The 26,500-nt window shown below is 47.2% G+C and overlaps 1 protein-coding gene across 3 annotated transcripts in view; it reads left to right on the top strand.

Moving 5' to 3' along the window:
- Positions 1-26,500, top strand: part of TP53I11 (tumor protein p53 inducible protein 11) — a 152,888-nt gene that overhangs the window by 40,253 nt on the left and 86,135 nt on the right. For all 3 annotated transcript variants that reach the window (XM_068260122.1, XM_068260124.1, XM_068260123.1), the window contains one exon: positions 21,285-21,459. In XM_068260122.1, the coding sequence (XP_068116223.1) occupies positions 21,331-21,459 (129 nt within the window). In that variant the 5' untranslated portion in view covers positions 21,285-21,330. The remainder of the gene's footprint in view (positions 1-21,284; positions 21,460-26,500) is intronic.

Genomic DNA, 26,500 nt, shown 5'->3' with positions numbered 1-26,500 from the left:
TTTGCGCCCTACACGTCGCCGGCGTTTAGCGCGAGGCATCACATTTATACACTAGGGGGCAGTGACACGGATTTCGCTGCCTTATCCTGATATTGCTCGCTTTTACTGCCATGCACCCAGGGCCGGGCCGAGGCATAGGCTGGAGAGGCTCCAGCCTCAGGGCGCAGTGTAGGAGGGGGCGCAGAATTCATTCACCTGTCATTCCTAATTGTGTTTGAAGCAGAAATAAATAAGAAAAGGGGATACATGGCAGTGACTGCAAGCCAGATAAGTAGATATTAAGGTGTTGGGGAGGTTGTGGGCCCTGTGGCCCTCTTAGTCTAATAGCAATTAGTGTGCGACGGCTGGGGTGGGAGGGGTGGAGGGGCGCACTTTGGTGTCTCAGCCTTGGGTGTTGAAGGACCTTGTCCCGGCTCTGCATGCACCTGATCGACCACGATGGCCCGACATCTTGCAGCATGTCCGATTGATACATGTGACCGATCCTCGATTGGTCATGCTCTTGGTGGCACCGATTTCATTCGATTCGATAATTATCGAGTGGTCGATTGGCCGCCAAGTAGAGAAATGTATACCCGTCTCGAGGACAGGGGCACCCTCTAACGCAGTGAATCGGCGCAGAGCGGCAGCGAACGTAAGTAACACGCAGCTAGCAAAGTGCTAGCTGCGTGTATAAAAAAAAAAATTATGCAAATCGGCCCAGCGGGGCCTGAGCAATCCTCCGCAGCGGCTTACCCCGTGTCCAGTACAGGGTTACCGCTAAGGAGGTTAAAGGATACCCGAAGTGACGTGTGAAATAATGAGATAGACGCCAAGCACACTAATAACTATGCTGTATTCCTTTTTTTCTTTCTCTGCCTGAAAGAGTTATATATCAGGTACGTAAGTGGCTGACTCAGTCCTGACTCAGACAGGAAGTGACTACAGTGTGACCCTCACTGCTAAGAAATTCCAACTATAAAACACTTTCCTAGCAGAAAATGGCTTTTGAGAGCAGGAAAGAGATAAAAAGGGAAATTTCTTATCAGTGAGGGTCACACTGGTGTCACTTCCTGTCAGGACTGAGTCAGCCACTTACATACCTGATATTTAACTCTTTCAGACAGAGAGAATGAAAAAAAAGGAACACAGCCTAGTTATTTGTGTGCTAGGCACTGTACATACACATCTCATCATGTCACATGTCACCTCGGGTACCCTTTAAGGGACCCGGGCACATGAAGATATGAGGAGGCACATGGGAGACAAAAGGCAGCACAATGGACATACGAGGCATCAAGGAGGCACAAGGGAGACCAAGGATACACAGAGGGGGGCACTGGAAGCACAGGGGACAGAGATGGCACAGTGTTCCGACTTAAGAACGGAATCAAGTTAAGAACGAACCTACAGTCCCTATCTCGTCCGTTAACCGGAAACTACCTGTACATTGCTCCGCTGATAAACGCAACAGGAAAAAGTCAGCAGGAAGTTGCGGTGTCCAGTGTTGCCGCGGCCAGCGTGTGCCCGACTCCAACACAACGGTGCTGTTCAGTCGCTGTATAACTAATGATCCCCCCCGAGCGGACCACTATAATGGATGAATTCAGGAATCCATACTGCCCGTGCAGCCGCTTGGCACAGATCCCTCACTAAATGCCCATTTCCATGCAGATAAAGGGCTGGACACGTGGGCCGCGTGCGATCTGCAGTGACAATGAGAGACTAATTACCCTTCCAGAGCCGCGGCCCTCGCATTAGAGAGAGTGATTAGGCGGCTGGCCAGAGGCCCTCTCCCCCGCACCACGCAAGATGCCAGCGGCTGGCACGACACAGCCATGCTGGCACAGGCCTCCTCACAAAAGGATGGCTCTTTATATCCATGCCCAATAACTAATGAATGGACAGCGGCCTATCGCGCAGTCACTGGGCTAGAAAAAGGGGAACTCCGTCTTCAGGGGAACCTGAAGCGAGTGGTATATGTAGGCGGCCATGGTTTACTTTTAAAGGGAACCTAAACTGAGAAGGATATGGATTTTTTCCTTTTAAAATAATACCAGTTGCCTGACTCCCCTGCTGATCCTGTGTCTCTAATACTTTTAGCCACAGCCCCTGAACAGGCATGCAGCAGATCAGGTACTCTGGCTGAAGTCAGACTGGATTAGCTGCATGCTTGTTTCAGGTGTGTGATTCAGCCACTACTGCAGCTAGCACTGCCAGGCAACTGGTATTGTTTAAAAGGAAACATCCATATCCTTCTCAGTTAAAGGGGAACTTCAGCCTAAACAAACATACTGTCATTAAAGAGAATCTGTATTGTTAAAATCGCACAAAAGTAAACATACCAGTGCGTTAGGGGACATCTCCTATTACCCTCTGACACAATTTCGCCGCTCCTCGCCGCATTAAAAGTGGTTAAAAACAGTTTTAAAAAGTTTGTTTATAAACAAACAAAATGGCCACCAAAACAGGAAGTAGGTTGATGTACAGTATGTCCACACATAGAAAATACATCCATACACAAGCAGGCTGTATACAGCAGTGGCGTTCCTACCGTCAAGCGGCAGGGGCGGCCCGCACCGGGTGTCTTGATGCTTAGGGGGTGACACCGGGAGTCCTGTGTTGCCGCCCCTGCCGCTGCAGTCAGTGCACATGTTGTGCAAATTTGGGATTTTACACCCCCCCCGTGGCCGTCCCCGCTGACAACCTATGTGTGTCGTCTCCCCCTCCCCCCCCCCGGGGCCTTCCCCGGTGACAGGCAGGACTCAGGAGCAGCCCAGCTTCAGACCTCCGACCAGCCGGCGACCAGTATGCGGGCACTAGGACCCAGCGGACACCGCACTGATATGCGGAAGTGACATCACTTCCGCATATACTAGAGATGGGAAGTTCGGATCTTTTCAATGATCCGGATGATTCGAATCGGATCATTGAAGAGATCCGGATCTTTGATCCGAATCTCGGATCATTTTACTACCGGAAGCATTCGGGGGTGAAATGAACAGCAGGACAGGTCTGTGGACAGGAGAAGGGGAGGGAGTGGACACACAGAGAAGGGGAGAAGATGGACAGAGGGCAGGGAGTGGACAGAGAAGGGAGGAGGGACGAGCAGAGAGCAGAAATGTTTGCACGTAATACCCACATGCTGAAGTCATATGCTTTACATATATTTCACCTATATGTTCATCTGTACACTTTGAAAGAAAAGGTCGCACAGTGAAAGAAAGCATTCCCAGAAGATAAGTGCAGCTGTGCTGAGTGCAGGGGGATTATATTGCCTTTCAATCACACTGTCTGCAAAGTTACTGAGCTGTGCTGAGCCAAAAGCTTCAAATGTGTTCACTGTGCAGCACTACGGAACAGACAGCCTGTAATGGGCAGCACGTTGCAGCCAGTATGTGTGCTCTACACATATCTGGCAGTGGCACCCATGTCCCCTCTCTCATCTACCTGTCTCCCTGCAAGGCTGCCTCCCTTCCAACAGAGCGATCCATCTCTGCTCTGCTTCCAGGACCCCGCTGCCCGCTGAGAGGGGGCGTGTCGCTCCTGGCCCCGCCCCTTTTGCGATCCGAATCGTTCATTTTGATGATTCGGATGATCGACTCATAAAATAGATTCGGATCAAAGATCCGAATCGTTCATGATCCGGACAACACTAGCATATACGGCGTGGTGTTCACTGAGTTCGGTGCGCCCGCATACTGGTCGCCGGCTGATACTGAGGTCTGAAGCTGGGCTGCTCCTGCCTGTCACCGGGGAAGGCCTGTGAGGTGAGAGGGGGGGGGGGGGGGGTAGGTTGTCAGCGGGGACGGCCACGGGGGGTGTAAAATCCCAAATTTGCACAACGAGTGAAGGGCACCTGTCACTATCTAACCTGGGGGGGATCCCTATTACTATCTAACCTAGGGGGTCCCTGTCACTAACTGGGGGTCGCTGTCACTATCTTACCTGGGGCAGTGGGGGGTCCCTGTCACTATCTAACCTGGGGTGTCCCTGTCACTATCTAACCTGGGGGGTCCCTGTCACTATCTAACCTGGGGGGTCCCTGTCACTATCTAACCTGGGGGTCGCTGTCACTATCTAACCTGGGGGTCGCTGTCACTATCTAACCTGGGGGGGTCCCTGTCACTATCTAACCTGGGGGGGTCCCAGTCACTAACTAACCTGGGGGGTCCCTGTCACTATCTAACCTGGGGGGTCCCTGTCACTAACCTGGGGGTCGCTGTCACTATCTAACCTGGGGGGGTCCCTGTCACTATCTAACCTGGGGGGGTCCCTGTCACTATCTAACCTGGGGGGGTCCCTGTCACTATCTAACCTGGGGGGGTCCCAGTCACTAACTAACCTGGGGGTCACTGTCACTATCTAACCTGGGGGTCGCTGTCACTATCTAACCTGGGGGGGTCCCTGTCACTATCTAACCGGGGGTCGCAGTCACTAACTAACCTGGGGGTCGCTGTCACTATCTAACCTGGGGGGTCCCTGTCACTATCTAACTGGGGGTCGCTGTCACTAACTAACCTGGGGGTCGCTGTCACTATCTAACCTGGGGGGTCGCTGTCACTATCTAACCTGGGGGGTCCCTGTCACTATCTAACCTGGGGGGTCGCTGTCACTATCTAACCTGGGGGGTCCCTGTCACTATCTAAACGGGGGTCGCTGTCACTAACCTGGGGGTCGCTGTCACTAACCTGGGGGGTCCCTGTCACTGCCTAACCTGGGGGGTCCCTGTCACTGCCTAACCTGGGGGGTCCCTGTCACTGCCTAACCGGGGGTTGCTGTCACTAACCTGGGGGTCGCTGTCACTAACCTGGGGGGTCCCTGTCACTATCTAACCTGGGGTCGCTGTCACTAACCTGGGGGTCCCTGTCACTAACTGGGGGTTGCTGTCACTATCTAACCTGGGGGGTCCCTGTCACTATCTAACCTGGGGGGTCCCTGTCACTATCTAACCTGGGGGTCGCTGTCACTAACCTGGGGGTCGCTGTCACTAACCTGGGGGGTCCCTGTCACTATCTAACCTGGGGGGTCGCTGTCACTATCTAACCTGGGGGGTCGCTGTCACTATCTAACCGGGGGTCGCTGTCACTATCTAACCTGGGGGTCCCTGTCACTATCTAACCTGGGGGGTCCCTGTCACTATCTAACCGGGGGTCCCTGTCACTATCTAACCGGGGGTCGCTGTCACTATCTAACCTGGGGGGTCCCTGTCACTATCTAACCTGGGGGGGTCCCTGTCACTATCTAACCTGGGGGGGTCGCTGTCACTATCTAACCTGGGGGTCGCTGTCACTATCTAACCTGGGGGATCCCTGTCACTATCTAACTGGGGGTCGCTGTCACTATCTAACCTGGGGGGTCCCTGTCACTATCTAACCTGGGGGTCGCTGTCACTATCTAACCTGGGGGGTCGCTGTCACTACCTAACCTGGGGTTTCCTGTCACTATCTAACCTGGGGGTCGCTGTCACTATCTAACCTGGGGGTCACTGTCACTATCTAACCTGGGGGTCACTGTCACTATCTAACCTGGGGGTCACTGTCACTATCTAACCTGGGGGTCACTGTCGCTGTCTAACCTGGGGGGGTCGCTGTCTAACCTGGGGGGGTCGCTGTCTAACCTGGGGGGGTCGCTGTCTAACCTGGGGGGTCGCTGTCGCTATCTAAACTGGGGGTCCCTGTCACTATCTAGAATTCAAATATACCAGCACTCCAGCTTTCTCAAAGAATCACGCTCTTTTATTGATATTGGTAACCACACACGCCTTGAGAAAGGGGGACCCTGCGAGGCCCCGAAACAATTGTCGGTCATTTCTGTGGATATGTTAGCTCAATAAAAGAGCGTGATTCTTTGAGAAAGCTGGAGTGCTGGTATATTTGAATTCTGGACTTATACTTTGGTGGTTTGCCTATACCACAATACCAAGCACCCTACCTAAGATGGTGTGCCCAGTCACAACTTTTCCTGTTCCTGTCACTATCTAAACTGGGGGTTCATGTCACTACACAAACTGGGGGGCACCAGTCACTAGCTGAACTGGGGGGCACCAGTCACTAGCTGAACTGGGGGGCACCAGTCACTAGCTGAACTGGGGGGCACCTGTCACTAGCTGAACTGGGGGGCACCTGTCACTACCTAAACTGGGGGGTACCTGTCACTACCTAAACTGGGGGGTACCTGTCACTAACTGAACTGGGGGGCTCCAGTCACTAATTGAGCTGGGGGGCTCCTGTAACTACTTAAACTGGGGGGCTCCTGGCACTACCTAAACTGTGGGGCACCTCTCACTACCTAAACTATCTAGGCCAGCCAGCCCAACATAACCACCAGCCAACCAGCCCAGAATCACTGGCAAAAAGGCCACAGCATCACCACCAGTCAGGCCAGCATTTACTTCAACCAGCCAGTCCAGCCACAGCATCACCGCCAGCCAGCCCAGCCACAGCATCACCGCCAGTCAGGCCACAGCATCACTGCCAGGCCTTTCAGCTCACACATCATCGCCAATCCAGACAAAAATAGTATTGCCAGCCAGGCACAGCAGCCAGTAGAGGAGAATTCAGAAGCCAGGTGAGAGGTGTCTACCATATTAATGGGGCATTTTGCCTATTTATTTGAAATGCTGTCTATTTATGTGCCTCATGACTGCTGAATTTGTCTTGTTGGTGGCCTCATGGTTACTGGATTTGTCTTTTTGGGGGCCTCATGATTTGTTGTGGGCCTCAAGATTGCTGAATTTGTCTTGCTGGGGGCCTCATGATTGCTGAATTTGTCTTGTTGGGGGACTCATAATTTATTGGGGGCCTCATGATTGCTGAATTTGACTTGTTGGGGGCCTCAAGATTGCTGAATTTGTCTTGTTGGGGGCCTCATGATTTGTTGGGGGCCTCAAGATTGCTGAATTTGTCTTGTTGGGGGCCTCATGATTGCTAACTGCGAGACTATGGGAAAAGCGGAATCAACCTCATATGAGACAATAGCATTGAGGCCTGGAACCCACTGAAAACCACAAACGCAAAACGCAACCGCTAGCGTTTTGTCTGAGCGGTTTGCAAGCGGATTCATGCGCGTTTTTGGTCGTGTTTTGCAACATTGTATTTTTTTCCCCAGCGGGTGCCTAGCGTTTTGCGTTTTGCGTTTTTATCCTGATTGGTCCTGTGAATTATTTTTCATTTTGTTACAGTGTGCTGAACCGCAAAACGCTAGCAAAACCGCTCAGTTTAGGTTTTGCTGAGCGTTTCCGCTAGCGGTTCAATACTTTACATTGAAGCGCTAACGCTCCCAAAATGCTGCATGTCCTGCGTTTGCGTTTCTGAGAAACGCAAACGCTCCTGTGGAAGTTGCCCCATCCATTAACATTAGCCCAGCGTTTTGGCAAACTGCTAGCGTATCGCAGTGCTGCCAAAACGCTGCCAAAAGCGCTCCTGTGGGTTCCAGCCCTAAAGGAGTTATCCGGGCAGTTTTAATAAAATGAACGCCCCAAGCTCCCAGGACCTCCCTCGCCGCATCTCTGCTCTCAACCGTTCGCCGGAGCTCCGACCCGGTCCCCGGCGATGATGTCAGAGCGACCTGGAGGTTGCTCTGTACTGCGCCTGCGCGATCGGCGCTGTCAATCACCGCCACGTGGGCCGGAGCGGACTGCGCAGGTGGTAGTAGTTCTTAGCCTCCGGCGAACGGCTGAGAGCAGAGATGCGGCGAGGGAGGTCCTGGGAGCTTGGGGCGTTCATTTTATTAAAACTGCCCGGATAACTCCTTTAAACCTACTTTTTTTTTTTTTTTTTAGCTTTTTAAAACAGAAAATAAAACTGGGGGGGTTTTAAAAAAAAAAATACATTTTTCAGGAGTAGGATGGATGAAATTGTTTATCTTCACAGTTTATTTTCAACTTGGATTTTCCATAATGTTCATGTATGAGTTAAAATGTTTGTATTTAGTTTAAATTGCTGTAGGCACTTTGCGATAGATAAGTGACTTTTCGCCACCACTGTCCTAATCTAATGTCCCACCATTGCTAAGTTCATGTAAACTAGTCTCCACCCGTGACCACACCCACATTTTGGTATATGACCACACAAATTTTTTGCGCAACGTAGCCCCAATTACGGGGGGGGGGCAGGGCTGTGGAGTCTGAGTCGAAGAGTCGGAGTCTGGGCAATTTTGGGCACCTGGAGTTGGAGTTGGAGTCGGAGTCGTTGATTTCATAAACTGAGGAGTCGGGTGATTTTGGTACAAAATCCACAGCCCTGTTAAGTATTAAGACTAAGGAGTCGGAGTTGAAGCTATTTTGGGTACCCGGAGTCGGAGTTGGAGTCGTGGTTTCATAAACTGAGGAGTCGGAAGATTTTTGTACCGACTCCACAGCCCGGGGGGGGGGGGGGGGTGACTGTGGATAACCAGCACCGGGTGCCAAATACCCTAGGTACGCCACTGGTATACAGCCTTCCTTTTGAATCTCAAGAGATTATTTGTGTGTTTCTTTCCCCCTGTTCTCATGCACTGAAGTTTCAGACTGCTTGTTTCTTCCTGCAAACAGCTTTGCCCTTGTCTGTAATTCTTCAGTATGTGAAAGCCCAGCCAGCTCAGAGGATGATTTATCCAGCTTGTAAAAGATAAGAGAGAAGAGAGAAGCTGCTCTAATCCTAAATAATACACAGGCAGTGTGCAGAGAGGGGCCTGGAGGGGGGAGTTCATAGCAGAACCACAACACTGAAGGACTTGGCAGCCTTCCAGACACAGGCTGACAAGTCTGACAAGAGAGAGACCAGTTGATTTATTACAGAGATGGTGATAGTAGAAAGTGCTGCAGTAAGCCAGAACACATTAGAATAGCTTTTTGAACTTGTAGGATGATAAAAAACAGGATGCAATTTTTGTTACGGAGTCTCTTTAAGTTACATTAGTTATGTTAATTAGAATAGATAGGTAATATATTTTTTTACCCACACAGTTTTAAAAGAACAGGCAAATGTTTGTGATTCATGGGGGCAGCCATCTTTTTGGTTGAAAGGAGGGGACAAGGAGCAGGAGACACAGTTCCAACTGTCCTGTGTCCTGATAACCCCTCCCAGCTGCACACGCTAGGCTTCAAATGTCAAATTCAAAATGTAAAAAACAAATGTGCACCAAAACAGCAGAACGAGAGCAACAACATCAGAAATCCCATCATGCTTTGCACAGCATCAGGGGAAAAAAGCCCAGGCAGTTTTCTTCTGTGCAGCTAAAAATGAGGCTTGTATAAGAGAAACAAAGTTCTGATGCTGTGAAACTGTTAAAGAAACACCAGGCCTTTTCAGTGCTGCTGAGTCGATTTTTAGTCCGGAGGTTCACTTTAAGATTCCCTTTAAGGCGGACCTGAACTCAGAACTTCCTCTTTGCCCTAAAATGTATGCAACAGCACAATAACCTTTAAAGAAAAACATTTCTTTGTTACAGCTTACAGAACTCCTGCAATAAATCTGCAGTGCCTACTTCCTGCTTTCATGGAAGTAGACATAGTGTTAACATCCTGTGTTTACAAATCAGCTGCTTTGCTGTGGCAGCCAGCTGAGAGTTCAAATTACAGTGGTGAGAAGTCACAGATGAGCGGGGGAATTAGACAGGCTAAACTCTCTAAATACATACAGGGTGCATTTCTCTGTGTTTTCCTTCTGTCCTGTGCAAGAGTTCAGCTCCACTTTTTAAACAATAGCAGTTGCCTGGCAATCCTACTGATCTCTTTGGCTGCAGTAGTGTCTGAATCCCACATCTGAAACAAGCATGCAGCTAATCCAGTCAAACTTCAGTCAGATACCTGATCTGCATGCTTGTTGAGGGGCTATTGGAGGCAGAGGATCAGCAGGACAGCCAAGCCATGTGCATTGTTTAAGGAAATAAATATGGCGTCCTCCATATCCCGCTCATTTCAGGTACCCTTTAAACCCCCTGTAAAGTTCTTACAGCTGTCTGTGTTACTCACAGCCTTAGTTCTCACTCATATTCAGTAGTGGTGCATTGTGGGTAACCACAAATGTTCACTTACAGCTGAATTATTGCAAGTATCCTTCTGTTTTAAGAAGGCAAATTTCACCTAACCTTGCTTATTAGTAGGAGGGGTTTTTGGTCTCTTTTATCCCCCTATACATTCCTAGTGGTTTGGGTCACCCCGAGCTGCTTGGTTACTCTGTTGTTCCTCTGTGACTAAAGCCTTTTACACACGATAGAAAAAGTCGTTTGAAACATCCGATGAACTTCAGCTACCATACGACAATCGTACCAAGACGTAGCTAAACGACAACAATTCTGCCTGATACAACTGGCGGATCAGCTCAGATGACTGTTGGGCAGATGTCGGGAAGTCGGTCAGGTGTGTACAAGTCGTTCAAACGACATGGTTCCAGTTCTTCAATTTGCCCACACAGATTTTAAAACGACAATCATTTGGAATATTGGTGTGTGTGGACGTTGCTTACACTACTTGGCATTACCTTTTGTCGGGAAATGTTGTTTGTGCGTCGTTGCTCGTTTGTGCGCGTCGACTGTTATCTGGCGTGTGTACAGACATTTATTGTATTTATAAAGCGCCAACATATTACGCAGCGCTGGACATTAGTTTAGGTTACAGACAATATTTAGGGTGACGAGTTATAAAATAGAAGTTTTAAACTTTTTCAATAACAGTTGCGGAGAATGATTTAGAGGTCAGAACTGTAGTGAAAACATAATTAATAAAATTGCTTATTTTTCTACAATATTTAATTATTTAGTCAATGTTTGCCCATTGTAAAATCTTTCCTCTCTAAATTTACATTTCGATATTTGTCACTATTGTTGGCGTGTTTAGTTCTGCCAGGTGATCTGTATGGAATGCTCGTTACTGAGAGTTCTATGCACAGAGGGAGATACTGCTTGCTTGACAGTTGGAAACAGCTATTATTTCCCACAGTGCAACAAGTTTCACAGACAGGAAACAGTTATGGCCATGGCCCTGACATCACACTGTGGGAGGTTTCACCACAATATCAGCCATACAGACTCCCCTGATGATCTATTGGAGAAGAGGTAAATATTTCTCATGGGAAAGGGGGTATCAGCTACTCAATAAGAGGCAACCAATATTTTTTTTTTTATATCTCTTATACATGGTGACTGTATTATTGATCAAGGGTGAATTTAACCCCCCCACCCCCATTTACCGTAGCATGAGGTAGAAACAGCAGATTGTGAGCCTTGTAGGTGGACCATTTATGTGTGTAGTTTAAAAAATTCAGCACTAGATTGCCGTATTGTGTGATAATAATTGCAATGAAAATTGGATTTAGGTTTGCATACTGGTATCCAAACTGTTGTCATTCATACAATGACAACTAAACATTCTGTTCCGTGGCCACGCAGTGTTTCCTTCTTCAGGAAGCAAACTGCCTATATACTGTCTTGACACTTTTTACTGGTGCCATCCCCTCATTGGACTACCGGATCTCGTGACAGCTACACAATAAGACCACTGTACATGCAGCTATTCTCTCCACAGCAGGGGTGTCAAACCCAAATACAACATGGGCCGAAATTGTACACTGGGACCTAGTCACGGGCCAACCTCAATGTCTACTGGCCACCTTCCTCCCTTATAAAGTTCCCTGGTGTCTAATGGCCCCCACTTCTGTTCCTATACAGTTCCCTGATGTCTAGTGGTCCTCCCTTACCTATACAGTTCATTGATGTTTAGTGGTCCTCCCTTCCCTATACAGTTCATTGATGTTTAGTGGTCCCCTCTCTCCCCTATACAGTTCCCTGGTGTCTAGTGGTCCCCTCCCTTCCCTATACAGTTCCCTGGTGTTGAGGCCCCTCCCCTATACAGTTCCATAGTGTTGAGGCCCCTCCCCTATACAGTTCCATAGTGTTTAGTGGTCCCCTCCCTCCCCTCCCCTTTACAGTACCCTGGTGTCTAGTGGTCCTCCCTCCCCATACACCATGTTTTGTTATTTCGCCCATCTCCTCCATATGGCTTCCCTGGTGATCTAGGGCTTCATCTCCAATATAGCTTCCGTGGTGGGCTAGTGTGGGCCAAACATAGTGCAAAGTGGGGAAACCCCTCGAGGATCAAGTTTGAGGGCTCTGAGGGCCAGATTTGGCCGGCGGGCTGGAGTTTGACATGTACACTCTACAGAAAGCTCTAATATTGCTAACCTGCAATCCCATAAAGCTGGAAAACCATGGCTGATTGCTACTGCTTTCCTCATAAGCTGGGATAAGCCTCCCCTCTGTAGTGCCCTGGGGACACTTGGCCCAGTGAAGCACTACTGAGCAACGATCGAGTAGAAAATGTGTAACATTAACTGGCTAAGACTTTACGATTTCAACAACGAAGTCCTGCTTTTTCCATTACAGATATCATTTTCCCATCTCAATAGGCCAGAGTGTCTTTTCCATTAGAGGTGCAATTCTAGCAATGATTTTTTTTATCTGCTGTAAACACTTATAAAAGAGAAAGGAGTTTACTCTCCCATTTCAGACGAACGCACGGCTTTAACAAGCGCTGAAAGTTCCGCAGAACATAAACCTGGCGTAATTGGATTTTATTCCTTTTCCACTGACGGCCTGGCGGTTTATTATATTGCTTGGTAACGGGAGGAGGAGGGGGGGAAGCGGAGATGGACAGTTGGAAGCACAGCGAGTTCTCAGGACGTGGCGCTGAGCCGACATTATGTCTGACGTACGTGCGGCGAATGGATGGCCGGCTTGCGTCTTGTGAGATGAAGCGCATCGATCGCTGCGCTTTCAACCTGCGGAAGCCAGATAGTGTCAATTTATACTTCAGAAGTATAGCGCTGGCTGAAAGGTGTGCGATCGGCTCACTCCTGCGCTACGTGCGGACATGTAATACGCATTAAGTGCTGCGTCTCAAAGTCAGGCCCTAATGTCGAATAATAGGCTGCCGTGTGTACGTACGACGGGATAAAAAACAAGCTACAGGAAGACACATTGAAGCGAAAAAAAAAAATGTATATAATGAATTGGTTGTGTAGTACGGATAATTACTAGATAAGTAGCAAAGACAATATTCTCATATTTTTATTTTCAGTTATATAGTGTTTTTTATAACATTGCATCATTCTCTAATATTTGCAGTTTACACACTGCTCAGCATTCTAAATTATTTTACAGAGCAGGCCAGTGAACTTTTGAACTGTCCTCTGGAGAGCGAAAGAAAATACAATGACAGTTGAGATAATAAACTTCATAAGAGAGAGCTCTCTGCAACTTTGAAAGTCCTGGAGCTCAATGGCTCTTTTGCATAGATAGCAACTGGAGTTTTTTAACTCTTCCTGTGCTGGAAACAATATTAGACTTGTGTCTCTGCTCCTAAGGTTTTATTTCTTAGCTGTACTACGCATACAAGTCATTATATCATAATTTTTTTTCACTTCAGTGTCTCTTAAAAAGTGGACCTGAACTCAGAACTTCCTCTCTTCTCTAAAAGATAAGCAACAGCATAATTAAGTTAAACAGGTTTAAAGAGAAACCGTAATCAAGGATTGTACTTTATTCTAATCAGTAGCTGTTACCCCCTTTCCCATGAGAAATATTTTCCTTTTCTCAAACAGACCATCAGGGGGCACTGTATGGCTGATAATGTGGAGAAACCCCTCCCACAGTGTGATGTCAGGACCAGGGTACTGGCATCATCCTCCTTCCATCACCTGCCAGTAGTAAAGGTGTCACCATGTGATAAATGTCAGAATGTAAATCCGGGAGAGGAAAGCTTTTACAATGAGAAAACACTGACTAAATCATTTATACATAACTTGTAAAAAATTAAGCAGTTTTTCACTACGCGATTCTCACTGCAGTTCCTCTTTAACTTAAAACTACTGACTTAACAACATATGTCCACATACCACTATTTCATACATTGCAGTTTAGACAATGTGTTTCGTGGCCAGTCTAGCCACTTCATCAGTTGTTTCATTACTGGAAGCAAGTTCATGAAATAGCAGTTGAGAACCGGCAAGAGAGTGGCGGACTCAGTCAGCACAAATACCTATCATGCTTTGTATCTACATGGACTAGAAGTACCTGGAGATTTCTGTATTCACCTCATCTGAACTGAAGAATTGTCTTTGTTAGAGTAACAAAACATTTTCTAGAATACAGGTTTTTGTCTCCTAATTTCAGTGAACCTTCCAATATAGGATGGGGATATTAACCTCTTGACGACCAGCTAACGCCGATTGGCGTAAACTGGTCGTCTGCGGGTTACCATGGAAACAGCCGCTCGATCGAGCGGCCTTTCCATGTCAGTTCACGGAGGGTGTCTCCGTGAACAGCCGGAGAGCCACCGATGGCGGCTCGCCGGCAAAATGTAAACAGGCGGGGAAGAAATCCCCGCTGTTTACATCATACGGCGCTGCTGCGCAGCAGCGCCGTAAGGCAGATCGGCGATCCCCGGCCTCTGATTGGCCGGGGATCGCCGGCATATGATAGGCTGAAGCCTATCCTTCAATGCGCAGGACGGAAATCCATCCTGCGCAGCACACAGGGGAAGGGAGAGGGAGGGAGCTGGCGAGAGGGCGGAAAGCGCTGCGGAGGGGGGCTTTGAAGAGCCCCCCCCCCGCTAAGCAACTGCAGCCGGCGGCGATCAGACCCCCCCAGCAGGACATCCCCCTAGTGGGGAAAAAAGGGGGGTAGTCTGATCGCCCTGCTGCACTCCTGATCGGTGCTGCGGGCTGTAGAGCCCACGCAGCACCGATCAGTGTAAAATCCCCTGGTCGGCAAGTGGTTAAACCAGCTTTTATTATTGTAAACATTACTGGAAACAGGCTTGGATTTACCAGTTAGGAGCCTATAGGCACAGATGTCCTGGCACGCTAGACTTCCCCCTCCATGAGCCTACAAACCCCCTGCTGAACCATACTGCAAGTGTGCTGCTGACCCTTCTCCCTTACTTCCCCTACCCGTCATAGCTAGATACAGGTACCCCTTAGTATTAGGTAACCAGAAATACCCTCAATATTATGTTGCCTCCGAATGAAGGGAGATCTCATCAGTGGAATGTTGAGAGCAGGGTAAGTAACCTCTCATTTACACTCTCATCAGGACTCTGCATAGGGAAGGAGGGAGGCACTACAGGAGGGGAGTAAGCCGCCTTTCCATCATCAGGCGCCTGTGCCTCCAGTGCCTTGAACCAGAGACAGAGCACCCTTATGTATTTTACCATATATATCAATGGAAACATGACAGTAAACACCGACCCTGCTCTCTATTTCATTCTTATCTGCTAAATCTGCCTGTTATCAGCCCCGATAAGAATCCCCAACTGAGCACTCAGTCTAGCTTTCACCAGAATCATTATGGCTGAGTCTGTCTTCTCTGGTGTCTTTTCAAGCCCAAGCCTGCCCCCTTGTGGCTCTGCTTTGCTGCTTCGAGGATAAATAGCAGGAAAGCAGAGCCACAAGGGGGCAGACTTGGGCTTGAAAAGACACCAGAGAAGACTGATTGAGCTATAATCATTCCGTAGAATCCAAAGCTAGACTGAGTGCTCAGTTGGGGATTCTTATCAGTGGTGATAACAGGCAGATTTAGCAGATAAGAATGAAACAAAGAGCACAGTAAGTGTTTACTGTCATGTTTCCATTGATATATATGGTAAAATACATAAGGGTGCTTTGTCTCTGGTTCTCTTTAAATCCAGTGCTGTGGAGTCAGTACAAAAATCATCCGTCTCCTCAGTTTATGAAACTACCAACTCCGACTCCGACTCCAGGTACCCCAAATTACTCCGACTCCACAGCCCTGGGTAATTCCAGCCCTGACTGAAAAGATTTCCAATGTATCACATCAAACTGCCAAAGCACTAACCTCATAGAATGAATTACAGAATTATATTATTATATTGTGTTGTTAAAGAGGACCTGTATTTAAAATAACATAAAATATATATTTTTTTCTTTTTTACAACATTCATTTATAAAGGATTTAGTCAGTGTTTGCCGATTTTGTAAAATCTTTCCTCTCCCTGATTTACATTTTGAAATTTATCACAGACCGCAACATCTTTACTGCTGTCAGGTGCAGCTCTGCGAAATGTTTGTTTAATGAGAGTTCTGAAGTCAGTACAAGACATACCTGGTTTCCCAGAATCCTCTGGGAGGAGAATTCTGCATAGCTAAACAGCCTAGGCTGTGATATCACTGAAAGGGGCGGAGTTACATACCACTATACATCAATATATAGATATAGGAAGTGTTTCGGATGCTGGAACCAGGATAATTCCCGAAAAAGTGGATATCCTGAATAATTTACTGAATTCTACTACAGTATTTGAAACTACAGGGCCTCTTTAATAACTTTGTTTTAAATCGCTAAAAGCAACAGGGATGTTTTTTTCAGGTTATACAAGAGAAATTCAAGCAGACCTGAACTGAAAACTTCCTCTTTGCTCCAAAAGATAAGCAACAGCATAATAACCTTTAAAGAAAAACATTTCTTTGTTACAGCTGATACACATTCGGCAATACATCTGCAGTGTGACTACTTCCTGCTTTCATGGAAGCAGACATGGGGCTAACATCCTGGCCCACATATGCAATTCACTTTTTCTCCTGAGGTTTCTACTAGATCATTTTTCATCATATATTTAAAGTAACTTTTCAGTACTCTGCAATTAAAAAGGTACCAGAAAGTAGGAGACAAAAAGTAGGTGACAAAGTACTTTCACATTTATTTAGAGTATTTTCTTGCTTGCTGGGGATTTAAAAGAAATTCTATTGGCAAGTTTAAAAATATCACCAAGGTGAAAACTCAGAAGAAACAGTTAATTGCATATTGGGCCACTGTGTTTACAAATTAGCTGCTCTGCCGAGGCAGAGGGAGATTCCTGAGCTGACACAGCTAAGATATCAAATTACACTTGTGATTAGTCACAGATGAGGGGGAATTAGATTAGAGCTCTAAATACATACAGAGTGCATTGCTCTCAGTTTTCCTTCTGTCCTGTGTAAGAGTTCAGGTCCACATAACGGCGGCGACACTGTATAAAAATAACTTTGTTTTTCTCGCTGAAATCTTTGCCGGCTTTCCGTCTCCGGGAATCTTTGTCCATTAATCCCCTCTCGTTTTACTGTCAGCCTCCAGTTTCCTGTCCGTCAGTTCTCCTTCTGCGGACCGCCGTCCAACTGTCACGTCAGTTCTCCAGCCCTTCTGCTGACCGCCGTCCTACTGTCACGTCAGTTCTCCAGCCTTTCTGCTGACCGCCGTCCAACTGCCACGTCAGTTCTCCAGCCCTTCTGCTGACTGCCGTCCAACTATCACGTCAGTTCTCCAGCCCTTCTGCTGACCGCCGTCCAACTGTCACGTCAGTTCTCCAGCCTTTCTGCTGACCTCCGTCCAACTGCCACGTCAGTTCTCCAGCCCTTCTGCTGACCGCCGTCCAACTGTCACGTCAGTTCTCCAGCCCTTCTGCTGACCGCCATCCAACTGTCACGTCAGTTCTCCAGCCCTTTTGTGGATCGCCGTCCTACTGTCACGTCAGTTCTACAGCCCTTCTGTGGACCGCCATCCAACTGTCACGTCATTTCTCCAGCCCTTCTGCGGACCGCTATCCAACTGTCACGTCAGTTCTCCAGCCCTTTTGTGGATTGCCGTCCTACTGTCACGTCAGTTCTCCAGCCCTTTTGTGGATCGCCGTCCTACTGTCATGTCAGTTCTCCAGCCCTTCTGCGGACCGCCGTCCAACTGTCACGTCAGTTCTCCAGCCCTTCTGCGGACCGCCGTCCAACTGTCACGTCAGTTCTCCAGCCCTTCTGCGGACCGCCGTCCAACTGTCCCATCCGAAGCGTGGCTGTTTGCCACCGCAAGCTTCGGGTTTATTTGCTGTAGCACCAGTGATTGCAGGTCAATGCGAGGGGGCATTGTGCTCTGTGGATGGGGGGACCGTGGGGCTTATGCGCTGGGGGGACTCCATGCCACGGGGACGCTATGAAGATTGTGATCGCCGCCACACACTTAACGCACGGTGCTTGGGCTAATGGTAGTCTATGGGTGACGCGCATAGTGTAAACGAGGGTGCGTTGCGGCGTGCATGCGCGGACCCACGGGAATCCCAGTGACCTACTTCCTGCCCAGCCGGAAGTATGTCACTAGCCAGGGGCGGAGTTATGCATATGACCCTGTCACCGCACTCTGCCGCAGGATCGTATTTTTGTCATTTTTTGCATTGCGGTGGGATGTAGCAGGAGCATCGTATTATACCACAACGCTAAAAAAATAGTAAAACGGGCCTTCAAGAACCACTATCACGAAAAATGGTAAAATTTAAAATGCGGCAAGGCTGTGGAGTGGGTACAAAAATCTTCCAACTCCTCAGTTTATGAAACCACCGACTCCAGGGATCCAAAATTACTCTGACTCTGAGCGTCCTAAAGAATACAACCCTTGCTGAGAATCCCCCATGAGGAGATGGGCTGGTCTAAAACCTGTCGGTTCTGTCAGATGTCTACTGCCTACTCGAAGTGACAGCAACATAGGAGAAAAGTAATCTATGGCTCATTTTACTCTGGGAGAAACATACTTTTTATTTGTAACTGTTTACATGAATGTTATATTTTACGATTTTCGCGATAGTGGTGCTTTGTTTTACTCCGTCCCGTAATTTACCACATGGGGAGAAAAACATTTCGGACCAGATCTTGGCGATTTGAAGCTGTTCTGTTGCTATTCAGGAGGAAGGCGTTGGAGCCCGGGGGGGGGGGGGGGGGGACTATACACTTGCCCATAATGATCCGCTACTGCGGATTTTTCAGTGACACACGAGCGGCTGTAGCACACACTATTTTCCCATTCACCATGTGGAATATAGAAGTAATTTTCCCATACACTATCCACTTACCCTATAACTAGCTGCATTGTCACCTAAACCCGTCGTTATCAGCACTCCACTAACTAAACCGTTTCCCATAGATAAATAAGGCCTGAACTCTGCGCCAATACCCTCAGTAACACCATCTCTTTCCGGGAAATATGTGGGCTGAGCGGTGCACACACATCCTGGCTGCATAAAGCTGCCCATTAACAGTACAATATTTTCCACAGATGCGATCATTTGATCAGATTTGTGGTATCGCAAGTAATCAGAAGGCAGCTCGGTGGCGTAGTGGTTAGCGCTCCCGCCTTGCAGCGCTGGGTCCCCGGGATTGAATCCCAGTCAGGTCATCATCTGCAAGGAGTTTGTATGTTCTCCCCGTGTCTGTTTGGGTTTCCTCCAGGCACCCCGGTTTCCTCCCACATCCCAAAACATACAGATAAGTTAATTGGCCCTAGGCTGCGATACATACACTACACTATACATACATAGACATATGACTATGGTAGGGACTAGATTGTGAGCCCCTCTGAGGGACAGTTAGTGACAAGACAATATACTCTGTACAGCGCTGCGTAATATGTCGGCGCTATATAAATACTTAAATAAAAAAAAAAATTAACTGGTCAATTAGGGCACTTTTTCTCTCCAGTAGCAATTGTAAAATTCAACATTCCGATAGACAAAATTCTAAATCCCAATCGACCATAGAATCATTTCCAGGCGATTTTCTCCACATACTGAATGGTTTTCTGTACAACTCAATCGTATAAATCTGATCGGATCTGAGGAAATGATTGTACTGTTAGTGGGCTTGCTTTAGTGTGTATCGGTTCCCGTCAGTCGGGAGGTGATAGTCTGTCGCCTGTATCCCGTGACTCGCTGATTCTATCTAATAACGGCGAGATGATATGCAGATCACAATCTCTCTGCCGCATGTCAGTCACAGCCCGTCGCCATGCCAACCTGCCCATCATCTCACCCCCGGCAAACAAAGCCGGTATTTTTATCTCTCTCCATCAGCAGAAAGCAGATCTGTGAGGGGACTCTCTGGGTCTCTGGCGGCCCTCGAGTGAGATGATCCAGTCATTGTAACTTTGTCGATTGGTCAGGTGGATGAAGGGTTCCAACATATGCAAGCTCCCCAATCTCCACCCCCTGGGTCCCCCTCATCAGATCCTCTTAAAGTGGACCTGAACTCTTGCTATTAGAGAGTTTAGCCCAGGCATGGGCAAACTTGGCCCTCCAGCTGTTACGGAACTGCAAGTCCCACAATGCATTGCAGGAGTCTGACAGCCACAGTCATGACTCATAAAGGCAAATGCATTGTGGGACTTGTAGTTCTGTAACAGTTGGAGGGCCAAGTTTGCAAATCACTGGGTTAGCCTGTCGAATTCCTCTTCATCTGTGACTGATCACAAGTTGTAATTTGACCTCTCAGCTGCATCAGCTGGCTGCCTTAGTAGAGCAGCTTATTGGTAAACACAGGATGTCAACCCTATATCTGCTTCCATGAAAGCAGGAAGTAGACACTGAAGATTTTTTGCAGGATTTGTATCAGCTGTAATAATGGAATGTTTTTCTTTAAAGAATATTATGCTGTTGCTTATCTTTTAGAGCAGAGAGGAAGTCCTGGGCTTCGGTCTGCTTTGGAATGATCAATGTCTCGTGTGCCGTCTCTACAAAAGCTCATAATAAAGTACATTATCCTAAATCCCCCTGCAGTGCCTTTATTGCTGCCACCCCACCCTGTCCATGCCCTAGAGGGGCATTAACCCGTTAGCAGCTTCAAAGGCAATATCTTGTTTGAGATAAGTGCGCTGCTTATGACCTCAGCTGACAGAACTCCTTGTGCTGTAAATTCTTGGAATGCTTTGATGTCTCTGCTAGCAGAAAATATAGAAACTAAAAGCAGAAGTCCTCTGTTATTGTCTCACACTGCCCTCTAGTGACAATGGACATAAGTACACATTACAGCAGTACTAATTAGTAGCAAGGAAATGTAACAAGAGGAAAAAGGTGGTAAAATAAATTGGCCTGGAGCACTTGCAAGCCTCTAAATACATGGGTTGCTAAAGGGTTAATATTGAGATGGGCCCGGCATGTGAACCCCACACTTGTCCTTCCGGTTGTATTGGATTATGGGCGTCGTCAGATTGGCAGACGCCCTCCGCAAGGCGTGTCCACAATAAATGCTGTACCTGGGGGCATGGGTAAGTAGCAGAGGTTATTAGAGGAGCGCTGGGGTCAGAGGGGCTGAATAAGGATGTTGTACTCCATTACTACACATTAGCAGCGTCCAATGTTCAGGGTTGGCCTCCGAATCCCTAGAGTAGTGTCTGGAATCCTAGAGTGATCACGCTGGCTGACTGTCACTATACAGAGGCATAATACTAAGAATGGACCGGAGGTCATTGTACGGCTGGGCGGAGCTCCATTCTGACTCATTCCCGTCAATCTGTGTTTTCAGGACTGATCGCTGGTCCAGGAAGGAAAAGTCACAGTGAGGAGTCACCATGGCGACAAAACCGCCTCCGCCCCTCATGAAAAAGCACAGCCAGACCGACCTGGTGAGCCGCCTGAAGACCCGCAAGATCCTCGGGGTGGGAGGGGAGGACGATGACGGGGAAGTGCACAGATCCAAGGTAAGTACCCTCTCATATATAAACACACACATCTGAGAATATCTGCCTACCAGGAAAGCCGTTACATACCAGTGTTGGGCCTCATTCACATCATGACGCGCAGATGGCCGTACAATCGCACGCCATCTGCGCTGCTGATCCTATTCATTATAGTGAATGGTTCAGCGCTGCGCTTGCGGGCAGAACGCATGCAGCACTACGCTAGCGCATCATATCGCATTGCACTGCTGCGCAGCGCCTAAGTTGCGAACGACAGAAGGGCTGTCTATGCCCTTCTGCCGTTCTTTCGTGTCACACATCATACGCGCTTCCAAATGCGCACAAAAGCGTGTCATGATGTGAACGAGGCCTTATGCTGTACAATGCGTTGTTTGGCATATTTGTGTTCACTGTATGGCTGTACATTGCGTTGTATTAGGTTGGATGTTGTGCTGTACTTGGTGAGAAGCCACTTCTGGGTTACACTGGATGTTGCGCTCTGTCTGGCCTGTTTTTGTTGTTTAGAGTTTGGCTGTTTGTGTCGCTGTGTTTGGCTGTGTTTTGCATGTTTATGTTTAGTGTTTGGCTGTATGTTACGTTTTTTTTTTTTTTTCATAATCTTTTTATTTCAGGAAAAGTATCAAATAACATACAGTGCAAATGAAGAGAATATCATTTGGCTTATAATGATTATTACATAGTCAATAGCGATTAAACATATCAAAAAAAAAAAAAGAAAACAAAGATAACTGTTTAAAGTTGTAAAAAAAAAAAAAAAAGCTATTTTCTAGATAGAATATCGCACTTAGAGTTGCTGTATACCAGGAAGGTCAAAAATTTTGTGCTAAGCTGTAATAAGAATCTGAAAGGGTGCAATCAGTAACAGAATTTACCCTTTTCGTATGATCTACTAGTGTCAGCTTTGTTAATCTTAAAGCGTTGAAGGCTAATATGGTGTGCCATATATGACTTACGATACCTGAAGTTTTGTAGTATCACCCCCCCTTCCCACCCCCCTCCCTCAATACCCTCTGAATGCGTCCATACAGCCACCACGTTCCTATCCGCCACTTTATGCGTATATTTCACTATTGCAAAGAATAAACCACCAACAACCAAGGTTAGGCCAACACTGGTAGCCGACGGATAGACTAGCCACTCATTAGTGCTATCTCGAATTCCTCCGGGTGTCTGAAGAAACTCCAGTACGCCCAGGTTTTCTTGTGTATTTCGGGCTTATTTATTGCAGTAAATGATAGGTCTTCCATCAGCTCAGTGCTGTCCCACTCTTTAACTAGTTCTTCATTATTCGGCAGTATAACGCTTCCCCAATGCCTAACTAGTAGGCATTTGGCTCCATTGAGGATATGCTTAACAACTGATCTTTTATAGTTTTTCATGGGCCAGTTATTGCAGTGTAGTATGTAAAATTCTGGGTCAAAGGGTGTCTCCCTGTCTGTTATTGCCTTGATAATCCTCTCTACTCTTTTCCAGTAATCAATAAGCATGGGGCAGGACCACATTAGATGTAATAGTGTACCCTTGTGTAAATTGCATCTCCAGCAGTTATCATCTCTATCAGGGTATATAGATTTAAGTTTCACCGGCGTTAGGTACCAACGGGTGAGGAGTTTGTAGTTAATTTCTTGTACTCTGGTTGCCCTAGATGACTTATGAGTATAAATGCAAATCCTTAAGCGCTGTGTCTCTGTGAAGGGCCTTCCCATTTCTTTTTCCCAGGCCTCAAAAAAGGGCATCGCAGGGGTTGCAAGATCTGAGAGGATTAAGTAAATTTTAGAGAGGGTTTTGTCTGTTCTCCCTTCCTCCGTGCATATTAATTCAAAGTCCGTAAGGGCTCTAGTTGAGGTAGGGCCAAGGCCCAATGAGACCAGTAGATATCTGTATTGGAAGTATTCCCACCAATTGAGATTTGCGTCTGTCTCCCCCCTCCTAAGATCGGAGAGAGAGGCCCAGCTCCCCTGTTTACACATGTCTTTATATCTAATGTTTCTTGTCCTTCCGACTGCAAGGGACGGTAGCAACTTTCCTTCCCCCTCACGATTAGGGTGCGTAGATAAGGGCAACAAAGGAGATGGGAAGGGGGATAGCCCCAGACGTTTATTTACTCTATGTGAGATCAGTAAGGTGACGTGCGCCAGGTATGGCAGGCCCCATGATTGTTTAGGTTTTAGTGATGTCCATGTCAGGTCCCCCAGTGGGAAACCTGCAAGGGTCATTTCCATATTCACCCACTGTTTATTTTGGTTGTGTCTATGCCAGTCTACTATCCGAGTCAAGACTGCTGCCTCATAATATCTAATTACACATGGCAGGGCAAGGCCTCCTTCCTGCTTGGGGCAGTAGAGGATGTCTCTTTTTAATCTCGGAGGTTTGCATCTCCAGATGTATTTATTAAAGATAGATTGCATCTGCTGGAAGAAGGAGAGGGGTATATCAATCGGAAGCGTCTGGAACAAGTAGAGGAGTCTGGGCATGACATTCATTTTTAGGATGGAAATTCTTCCTATCCACGAGAAATGAGGAAGATCCCATTTCTTAAGGTCAGCGCTTAGTTTCTGAAGCATGGGTGGAAAATTATTTTGGTAAAGGTTTTTGGGTGAGTCAGAAATGTTGGTTCCCAGATATTTAATTGCTGTCGTGTTCCATTTAAATGGAAAATTAGCTTTAAGTGACTCTTCGATCTCTGGAGTTAGGCCTGCATTATAGGCTTCACATTTATCCAGATTAATTTTGAAGAAGGATACCTTCCCAAAATAGCGAAGTTCCTTTATCAAAATAGGTAGGGTAATTGATGGGCTCGTCAGGAAAAATAGGAGGTCATCCGCGTATGCTGCTATCTTATGGTCGGTCCCCCCTATGGTGAGTCCTGTTATGTCTGGGTTGTTTCTAATCTGGCTCAGAAGAGGCTCTAGGGTCAGTGCAAAGATCAGCGGAGAGAGAGGGCATCCCTGCCGAGTACCGTTTTTAATCTCCAGAGCTTCCGAAAATATGCCATTCACTTTGACTTTTGCTGTCGGGGATGTATATAAATTTCCTATGCATGCCAGCATTCGTTCCCCCAAATTTATGTGCCCCAGTACCGCCCTCATCCAGCTCCAGCATACCCGATCAAAGGCCTTCTCCGCGTCAGTAGAAAGCAGCATACAAGGGATGCCCTTCAATCGGGCATACCGGAGCAGACCAACCGTTCTGATGGTGTTATCTCTGGCCTCTCTCTGGGGAATGAAACCCACCTGGTCCCAATGTACCAGATGTGGCATATGCTCCGCGGGTCTAGTAGCCAGAACTTTAGCAAATATTTTCAGGTCCGAGTTCAGCAAGGATATGGGGCGGTAGCTTCCACAAGCCGAGGGGTCTTTTTGGGGTTTTGCTATAACTGTTATATGTGATTCCAATGACTGTCTAGGGAGAGATAACGTACCTCCTCCTTCCGCCAGGGCATTAAATAACCTGGATAGGTAGGGCGCTAGGATCGCTCTGAATTTCTTATAATACTCGGCAGGGAAGCCATCTGGTCCCGGTGCCCTCCCCGATTTGGTCTCCAAAATCACTTTGTGAATTTCTAATTCTGTGAATGGCTCCTCTAAGGAGGCCTTCATGTCATCATTTAGTTTTGTCACGTTTGCCTTTTCTAGGTATTCCTGTATGAAGCGGGGGCCAGCTTCCTTAAGTGTTCCGTCAGGCAGTTGAGTTAAATTATATAATTTGTGATAGAAGTTTTTAAAAGTCTTGGCTATGGATTTATTTCTGATATGTTTTTTCCCTTCTGAGTCAATTATTTGTGAGACATAAGTGCGCTGTTGTTGTAGTTTTAGTGCTCGTGCCAACAACCTACCTGCTTTGTTTCCATGCATATAAAATGCATGGTTACATCTCCTAGCAGCCCACTTGGCTGAGTCTTGGAGTATCTTATTTAATTTGTGTCTAGCTTCCGTTAGATTTAGTAGATCCACCTCATTTTGGTATTTTTTGTGGATACCCTCTAGGGCACGGATTTCCTCCAACAGAAGTTTAATCGTCTCCCCTTTTTCGCGTTTGAGTTTGGTGCCCCTCTTAATCAGGTATCCTCTAAGGACACACTTATGGGTCTCCCACAATATGGGTGCCGAAACATCTCCCTTATCATTATTTAGAAAATAATTCTGAATTTGATCAGCAATTTTAGCTTGGGAAACATCATCTTGAAGCATAGTTGTGTTCAGGCGCCAGGTAAATGGTGTGTCTTTCTTGGCTTGGCAATTAAGGGTCACAGAGACCGGGGCGTGATCCGAGTAGGTGATTGTGCCAATTTCTGAGGAGATATGTTCCGTCAGTAAGTTGTGGGAGATCCAAAGGTAATCCAGCCTTGTGTAGATCTCATGTACATTTGAGTAAAATGTATAGTCTTTATCTTGGGGGTGAGTCACCCTCCACGTGTCAACCAACTGCCTTTCATGTAATGCCTTTTTTATTTTGTTTAATTTTGCATATGGCACACTCGATCTCCCATGGGATGTGTCTAATGCAGGGTTAAGAGCAACATTAAGATCTCCTCCCAAGATCACACTTCCCTCAGCAAAGGAATCTAGAGCAGTGAGGAATTTTAGGAGAAATTTGTCTTGATCACTATTTGGGGCATAAATAGAGCATAGGGTGTACTTTTTGATCCATGATAGTGCATTTCAGCATGACATATCGCCCCTGGGGATCCGACAGGACATCAGTTTCTACAAGAGGAAGTGTGCTACTGATTAGTATCGCTGTCCCTTTTACCTTGCCCATCTGCGTGCTGCTATAAAAGGCTCTGGGGAAGTGTCTGTCGCAGAGCTTCGGGTGTGAGGGACCCTTGAAATGTGTTTCCTGAATGAATGCTATCTGTGCCCTCTGCTTCCAAAGGTCCTTAAGCAAAATGCGCCTTTTTTCAGGCGTGTTGAGACCCCTGGCATTGATGGTTACTATCTTCAGATGTGCCATAGTGGAATCTTATGGTTCATGGTGGCTGCATGGATTTGTCCCAAAAGCAAAGGAATAAGAAAAAAATAAAACCCCGTGTTTTTGTATG

The sequence above is a fragment of the Hyperolius riggenbachi genome, chromosome 11 (genome assembly GCF_040937935.1).
Source record: "Hyperolius riggenbachi isolate aHypRig1 chromosome 11, aHypRig1.pri, whole genome shotgun sequence".
Classification (NCBI taxonomy): domain Eukaryota; kingdom Metazoa; phylum Chordata; class Amphibia; order Anura; family Hyperoliidae; genus Hyperolius; species Hyperolius riggenbachi.
The sequence above is the reverse complement of the archived record's forward strand: the minus strand, read 5'-3'. Positions and strand labels throughout refer to the sequence as shown.